At 42.1% G+C, this 8,166-nt stretch overlaps 1 protein-coding gene across 9 annotated transcripts in view; it reads right to left on the bottom strand.

The window, feature by feature from the left end:
- Positions 1 to 272: 272 nt before the first annotated feature.
- Positions 273 to 8,166, bottom strand: part of PARP6 (poly(ADP-ribose) polymerase family member 6) — a 28,004-nt gene continuing 20,110 nt past the window's right edge. For 6 of the 9 annotated variants that reach the window (XM_060097042.1, XM_060097044.1, XM_060097043.1 and 3 more), the window contains 5 exons: positions 7,463 to 7,532; positions 1,678 to 1,757; positions 1,222 to 1,285; positions 966 to 1,050; positions 273 to 622 (listed from right to left, as the gene is read on the bottom strand). In XM_060097042.1, the coding sequence (XP_059953025.1) occupies positions 520 to 622; positions 966 to 1,050; positions 1,222 to 1,285; positions 1,678 to 1,757; positions 7,463 to 7,532 (402 nt within the window). In that variant the 3' untranslated portion in view covers positions 273 to 519. Of the gene's footprint in view, positions 623 to 965; positions 1,051 to 1,220; positions 1,286 to 1,677; positions 1,758 to 7,462; positions 7,533 to 8,166 lie in introns of those variants that run through there. The other 3 variants (XM_060097047.1, XM_060097048.1, XM_060097049.1) reach the window with 1 other exon arrangement.

The raw sequence follows: 8,166 nt of genomic DNA, 5'->3' as shown, positions 1-8,166 counted from the left end.
CCTTGAAGAAGAGTCACCAGTGGTATTCCATATCCTTCTCAGTTTGTGTCCTCTGCATAAGTTTCCTTTATCTAATCCGTTGATTAAAATGTTGACAGATCCGTAGTATACTAGATGGACTTAGCTTTGACTCCATCCAAGATAAATAGTCCCAACCCTCATGATATTCCACTCTCCCCACCCCCACCCCCATATGGGGGCTTGGGGCAGGTGCTGGGCCAAGGTTAGTCAGACCACAGTGATCATATCCAATCCACAGCACCTTCCATTTTATTGTTTTATTTACAAACAGGGTGAAGTCAACTGGGAAAATTGGGTAAGGAGTCAGTCTGGGCCATCCAAATGTGGAGTGGTTCTTGGGTCAGTCTCCACCATGAAGGCCGTCTCTTCTATCCTTTTCCTGCCCCTTGGTAATGGCCTCTTGATTCCTCAGGGCAGCCTCGGTTGCTGCTCCTGAGCCCTTTTATGAGGGCAGATGGATCCTGGGGGAACGGGGGTGGTACGAGGGCTGGGGCCCCCTCAGTTTGTGTAAACCTGAGTTCCGATCACACGCATGATTTCCTTCTGTATCTTGGGGTCCTGAGTATTAATGTTGGCATCGCCCACCTGACCATCCTCATATCTGCCAAAGATAGGGCAAGTGTGAGCATAAGAGGGAGAACAATACCAGAATAATGTCAACCAGTGGAACTGCATTTGGAGGTGTGGCCATCCCATCCAAGAAGTCAAAACCCTTTCTTGATACTCTTTAGGGTGGAAGAGATTCAGCTTATCTGGTTTCCTCTAAACAGACCTTTATCTATACCCATCCCTATCCTCCAAGGGGAAAGTCCCAGTGCCAGCTCCACTCAGGTAGCCAGGGCCAAGTCTCTGATAACAGAAACAGACTTTCCCAGTAGTCACATATCATTATGCTCCCACCCTCATTCCTCCAAGTAATTCCCAAGGAACCCTCCTAGACTTACACAAAGAAGAACCGTGTGCAGACATGGTCGGACACAGGGCACACCCAGATGTTCCCATGCTTCTGGAGGTCCTTAGATGTAATCACTGGGAAGAGAAGGGCCAGAAGTTACACATATAATGCTTGGGTCAGAGGGTCCAGGCAGGGGAGGGAAGATATGATGCTTCAACATCACCCTTAGCTGGATCATGTGCCAAAGTTGCACCAGAAATAAAGGTTGGGGACCCAGAAAAATAGGGACTGGGTGAGATACCTACCTTCACAAAGTGCTATACAGTTTAGATTCCGACTCTGCAGGAACCTTGACTGAATGGATCGGGTCTGGAAGAGGAGAGCAGAGCCAGGTAGATGGTTATAGCTTTCCCTAGAGAGGCTAGTTAGCTGGTAATGGTTGGGGATGGAGATTGGGATATCCAGCCACCCCCCTGAAATTTTTGCTTTCCATAATCAATCTGGATGAGTCCAGGCTTCCATCTTTACGTTTTCATGTCACTGGATTTAAACTCAGTCTCTGCTTTCATACTTATGACGGAGGCCACAGATGACTCTAGAAATGTGTTCATCTTAGAACATATCTGATTCCTTCAAATGATCTTTAAACCACCACCCACCACCACCTCCACCACCACCATTGTTTCCCCATCCATCTCTGTAGCCAAACTTATCCCAGAGGAAGGGTCCTGCCTCAGTGGAGCAATGGCAACTAATAATACCTGGGGGATGGTATTCATTCTGTTATATCTCTGGACCAGCTCGTCCTTGGAGGGCATCCTGTGCTGTCCTTTTCCCATTCCTGTCACAGAAAAACACACCAGTTCATTCACACATTCCTTAATCAAGTATTTAACGAGTGCCTACTATGTGCCAGGCACTGAGCTAGAGACGCTTGGTGATATAGCAGTGAATAAAGCAAACAGTGTATCTGCCGTCACAGAATTTCGTCTGATGGAGATTACAGGGAAGGAACAAATAATTACAACAGAGCATGGTAAGGGTTACGATGGGGAGAATATAGAGCACTGTGTGAGCCAGAGGAGGAGAACTAGCCTAGCCTCGGGGTTTGAAGAAGGCTTCCTGGTGATAGCTATGCTGAGAACTACAGGATTAGGAAGAGTTAGCTAAATGAAGAGGGAAGAAGTATTCTAGGCAGAGATAATAGGATATAAAAGGCCTGGAGGAAAAACAAAGCAGTGTGCCTTAGTTTGTAGCAGCTTAGTTGATGGCAGAGAAGTGGTGAGAGATGATGTGGAAGAGATAAGCTAGGATAAGATCAAGCAGGTCTAATAGGCCATGTTAAAGCAAATGGAGTTTATCCTGAGAACATCCAGGAATCACTGAAGGGTTCTAAGACAGGGAGTAACACAAGAAATGAGTCAGGAATGAGGGGCCTAGGAGAGTGGTGACATCAACACCTCGGGTCAAATGCCAGGCTGAGTGAAGTGACTGGAGAGGAAGCAAGCAGAGCAAGTCAGATCTGCTCTAGTTCAAAGTTACATAAAAAGCTCTGACCAGGGTCATTCAGAGAAAAGGGAGAAAGCACAGCAGTTAAGTGATGAATAATTTTCCACAGGTAACCACAACGGCAACTACCTTGAAGAGTCCTGCTTCCTTCAGAAAGTCCTCCCAGACTTGAGGAAGAGGTGCCAATTCACTCATTTTCACCCTATCTGAATCCATAAATCCTCCACCATCTTTGCCCCTCAATGAATAGCCCTGTTTATAACATTTATAGATTCATTCTGGATTCTTCCTACTTATATGTGCACAGTGCTTGTGTGCCCCTATTCCCAACTCTTTCTGGCCTATGATTAGGACTTCAGTCTCCGTATTCAGCTTTATCACAGGCCCAGCCTTATCACAGTCAGGGATGAGTCTGTGTATGAGACCATGAGACCCAAGAGGGAGACGGATGAAGATGGGAAATGATGCTATCATTGCAGGCCATAAGCAGGGCACTTATCTCACCAGTCCACCCTGGAACTTTCTATTATTACTAACTCCACTCTGCTGCAAGTCTTGGTTTTGTGATAGCCATGGTATAGAAGTAGGGATGATAACCACTGGACTGACATTCTTCACTGCTCAGGCTGTCAATTCATCATGCACTCACACTGAAGCCCCATGACAGATATATTGCCTGAAAAAAATTTAGGGCAATGAGAGCCTCAAGACTTGAATTGCCAATTTCTTTCTCCTACAGGACACCCACCACCCCTCTGTTTACAACTTCTCCATTAGCCTTAACTAGGTTTAGCTCTGCATCCAAACATGATGATTTTCTCAGCCTGGGTATTTCAGTGCATGGTTCTGAGTGAAATTCCCATTTAGGTTCTATCCCAGATGTTAAGAGAGAACAATCTGATTTCTATGGCTGGTCTTAGAGCTGGCCCTTATGATATAATCCAAATCTTGTCCCATCCCAATCCTGTTGCACACTGTCCTGACCGTAATGACCCAATCATCTTCTGTCAGTTTCCCTGAGACCAGACACCCTGAGAACCTGGAGGCCAGAATAATCCGTGGATGCTTTGTGTCCAGGGTATACACTTGTGAGAAGCTTCTAAGCACAACTAAACACATAGATGGAGTTTACCATCTCCTTTCCCACTGTCCCTCATTTTAACCTGCTCACTATGGCCAAGTCATTAGAGGCTCCGCTAGTCAAATGAATGCTCTCTATTTACACTGACCCCCAGAGGGCACCCAATGTCACTAGGCTACAGATACCCTGAGGAAAAATAGAGAAAACCAGAGCAGAAAGGGGTGGAAGGAAACAAACAAAGACAGAGTTGGCCAAATGCTGGAGTTAACTAAAATAACTCGGACATTTACACACATCTCACCCAGCATCAGAGACTCTCACATATCTATGGGGCCCTCAGACTCAGTCATTCAAGCAAACCCTACCCTGTGAGTCCAATATAATGATAAGAACACTGGCCTAGAAGTTAGGAAAACTGGATTCCAGTCCTAACTCTGCTACTTAGATCTGTGTGACCCTAAGAAAGTCATTTAACTTTTCTGTGTATCTACTTTCTTACCTGTAAAGTAATAAGAGATTGGACAAGATAACCTATAACTCCAGTAGTAAAAGCATAAGGTATTTTGTATCTATAATCAAATCGACCTTCAGAGGGAGAAAGATGGTGCCGTATGATGTTTTTATGTTATCAGTACATGAAAAAGAAAGTTAAGAAGTCAATAGAGGATTTCCCTGGTGGCGCAGTGGTTGAGAGTCTGCCTGCCGCTGCAGGGGACACGGGTTCATGCCCCGGTCCGGGAAGACCCCACATGCCGTGGAGCAGCTAGGCTCGTGAGCCATGCCCGCTGGGCCTGCGCGTCCGGAGCCTGTACTCCACAACGGGAGATGCCACAACAGTGAGAGGCCCACGTACAGCAAAAAAAAAAAAAAAGAAAGAAAGAAGTCAATAGAGATTCCTGGCTCCATCTAATAACTAAAGGTATTCAGGCACTCAGTAATAAACAAAGGCCAATGGGAGAGGAGAGAGGGAGAGAACAGGGAGAAAACAGACAAGAAGAAAGAATTTTGTGGGCACTAAAAGCCAGGAGGATCTCACTACTTAGAATAAGAGCTTAATTAGAGGGAGGCTCAGGCTGGGACAAAGATAAAAATTGTGGAACCTAGACAAAGCCAAAAGACTACCCTGAACCCACCCTGACTGTGGACCCCAGGCACACAGAATAAGATTCATTCACACATTCAATAAATATATATTCACTGGGCCCTTACCCTTCTTGGATTAATCATAACCTTTGGTTCACAACACACTATCATTTATTTAATAAGACAATGAATACCTACAGACCTAAGAATGAAATCCAAGAACTAAAACATTACCAGTGACTTACATCTAAGTGCTTCTAACTCTATCCCAACTATCTGCCTCCATTTGGGAGGTATCCACTATCCCAAAATTTGAGTTATTTTTTTCTTTAGTTTTATCATGCACACACTAAATAATTTTAATCTTTCAAATTATTTATTTATTTATTTTTTGCCTGCGTTGGGTCTTCGTTGCCGTGTGTGGGCTTCTCATTGCAGTGGCTTCCTTGTTGCAGAGCACAAGCTCTAAACGCACAGTCTTCAGTAGTTGTGGCTCATGGGCTCTGTAGTTGTGGCTTGTGGGCTCTAGAGTGCAGGCTCAGTAGCTGTAGTGCATGGGCTTAGCTGCTCTGCGGCATGCGGGATCTTCCTGGACCAGGGCTCGAACCCGTGTCCCCTGCATTGGCAGGCAGATTCTTAACCACTGCACCACCAGGTAAGTCCTAATTTTAATTTTTGAGCAACATAAAAAAGGCATTATACAGTAGTCCTCTGGGCTTGCCTTTTTTTTTTTCACTCAACTATTATTTACTCAACATTTTTTCCATGTTGCTGAATGCCACTGTTGGTTCATTTTCATTGATAATAATCCATTGTGAGAATATATTAAAATTTATCCATTCTCCTGATGATGAGCACTTGGGTTGTTTCTAAGATTTGCTGTTGCAGACAATATTACTCTGAACATTCATGTACACACCTTTGGGTGCACATATGCAGAAATGAAAATGCTGGGTCACAGGGATAAAATTTCTCAGCTTTATGAAACTTAACACCAAATGTTTTCCAAAGTGGTTGTACCAATTTATATTCCCGTAAGTGATAAAACAGATCCTGCTTATCTGCAACCTCTGGTACAATCAGAGGTATTATCAGATTTTTAAATTTTTGCCAATCCACATAGATGCTACATGGTAAGTCATATGGTCTTGCTTTTACTTCCTTGATTAACAGAGGATGAGCAGCTGCTTATATTTTTTGGTCATTTCTTCAGTGAGATGCCTGTTCATGTTGTTTGCCTTTTTTTTGGGGGGGGTTGTCTTTTTGTTATTTGTAAGAATTTTTAAAATGCATCTTTATTACTAATCTTTTATAGTTGTGTTACAAATGTCCTCTGGTTTGTAACTTGCGTTTTCACTTTCTTAAGGTGTCTTCTGATGAACAGCTTTTCGTTTTAATAAAGTCAAATTTACCAATCTTTTGTGATTTGTAATTCCATCTTTTTCTATTCTCTGGGTGATTTTGTTTAAGATTGGGATAATTTGTTCTTTGAAAGTGTGACTTAAGACTCACTTGTAAAATTATCTGGGTTTAGCAGAAACTAACACACCATTGTAAAGCAATTATACTCCAATAAAGATGTTTAAAAAAAATTTATCTGGGTTTGGTAAGTTTTTTGTTTTGTTTTGTTGTGGCAAATTTGAAACTACTATTTCAATGTCTTTTACAATTTTAGAGCTATTCAGGCTTTCTATTTCTTCTTGAATCAGTTTTGTTAAGTTATATTTTTCTAGGGATTTATCAGTTTTGACAGTCTTCAAATCACTGGCATAAAGTTGACAGAATTCTCCTATTAGCTTTTAAAATTTTGCTATATCTATAGTTATGTTCCCTTTTTCATTCATAATATTATTTAATTGTGCTCTTTTTCTTCTTAATCAATCTAGACAGGTTTATCTGTTTTGTTAGTTCTTTAAAAGAATCATCTTTTGGCTTTTTTGAGCCTATCTATTGTACCTGTTTTTATTTCACTGATTTTGGTTCTTACCTATATTAACTTCTTTCTTCTACTTTGTTTGGTTTATTCTGTCATTAGAGACTTTTCTAGTTCTGTTATTCTGGAACTAAGTGTTATCTTTATAAGTTACAATTAATGGAGAATACTAAATAGTAATTTATAAAAATCTAGCACTGGCCCCTTCATATGGTAGACATGCAACTATATGGTGGCTCACTTTTATATAGAGACTATACAGAACAAGAACAAAAGACTGAAAAGGAACTCAGACATAAACTTGAAACAATGAGAGAGCTAAGTCAGATTCATTTTCTGAGCTGGACAAAGCTGAACTCATCTCCTGACTAGAATCTGGACATTGTTTATGCCTTATCTTTGGAATAAAATGCTTCCTCTTGCATTCAACGTGACTAATATAATAGTGTATAATTATACATAGTTTAAACTTTAAAAGGTGGTTGACAAGGAGGAGAACAATGTCTTCAAAAATGTAAGCCAGTGGAAGGGGCTCAAGCCTTCATGTGCATTCATATATAAACTTGCATGCACGTGTGGTGTGCACATACACAATCTATAATGACAGGCTAATGCCAACACCAAAAATGTGTTCTCCAAAGAGCCTAGTTTCATTTCCCAGTTATTCCTTAACCCACTCCCAGGACCAAGGCCCCACAATGAATAAAACCATCCCCATGGAGAAGAGGATACCTAAGAGAAAGGGAGATAGTTGGCCTCAACTTGCAAAGAATCTAAATTCCTAATGAGAGAAAATAGAGAAAGATTATGTATCCATGATTGGGGAGAGAGCTGACACAGACCAAGTGTCCATGATGAAAGAGGAGACAGCATAGGATTATGTATTCACAAAACGGATGCAATGTAAATAGAGTCAATGTGACCAAAGATTATTTCTTACCTGAGTATCCAAAGGAAATACTGGAGATGGGGCTCAGGTAGATGCCTTTGCCATAGGCTGCTCCATGCAGCTTGCAGGGAAACACCAGGATGAGCAATATGAGCCTGGGCCCACCCATGGCTGTGTATTAGGCAGCCACAAGGCTTATCCAGCCCCCTGTCCCTCCATTTAATCTTCTCACTCGCTCAGATAACTTTAGGCACCTACTCTTGAAAAGCTGATTGGCTGAAAAGTGGATGCAAGTTAACCCCTTTGCCTGTGAAATAGTAGATATTGATGCCTTGGAGAGTGAGGAGTGCATTGAGTCTGTCCCTCAGAAGCCATGCTCCTGTCCCTAGGCCTGTATATATGCAGATCCCCACCCTCCAAAAAAGGAATACAGAACAGGCAGTCAGGAGGAGGAACAATAACTATTCCTTGGAGTCTTGCAGGGCAAAGAAATAAGTCTCCTATATCAACTCTCTGAATGAACAGTCACATATATTGAAAAGTTCTAACAAGTTAATTTATCACAGTGGCTGCAATCAGCAATTTATTATTTCTGCCTACAGCTACATCCCCATTCCTAAAAACATCAAAAAACACAGCCTAGGGTCAAAATACAACAGCCACATTCATTCTATACATATAGTTTCAACTTCCTCCCTAGGGAAGCCTCACGGGAGACTAGGTTTGAGGACACTGAGGCAAAAACAGTTAAGTAC

This window comes from Mesoplodon densirostris, chromosome 4 (genome assembly GCF_025265405.1).
Source record: "Mesoplodon densirostris isolate mMesDen1 chromosome 4, mMesDen1 primary haplotype, whole genome shotgun sequence".
Lineage (NCBI taxonomy): Eukaryota > Metazoa > Chordata > Mammalia > Artiodactyla > Ziphiidae > Mesoplodon > Mesoplodon densirostris.
This window is presented reverse-complemented; position numbering and strand designations above follow the sequence as displayed.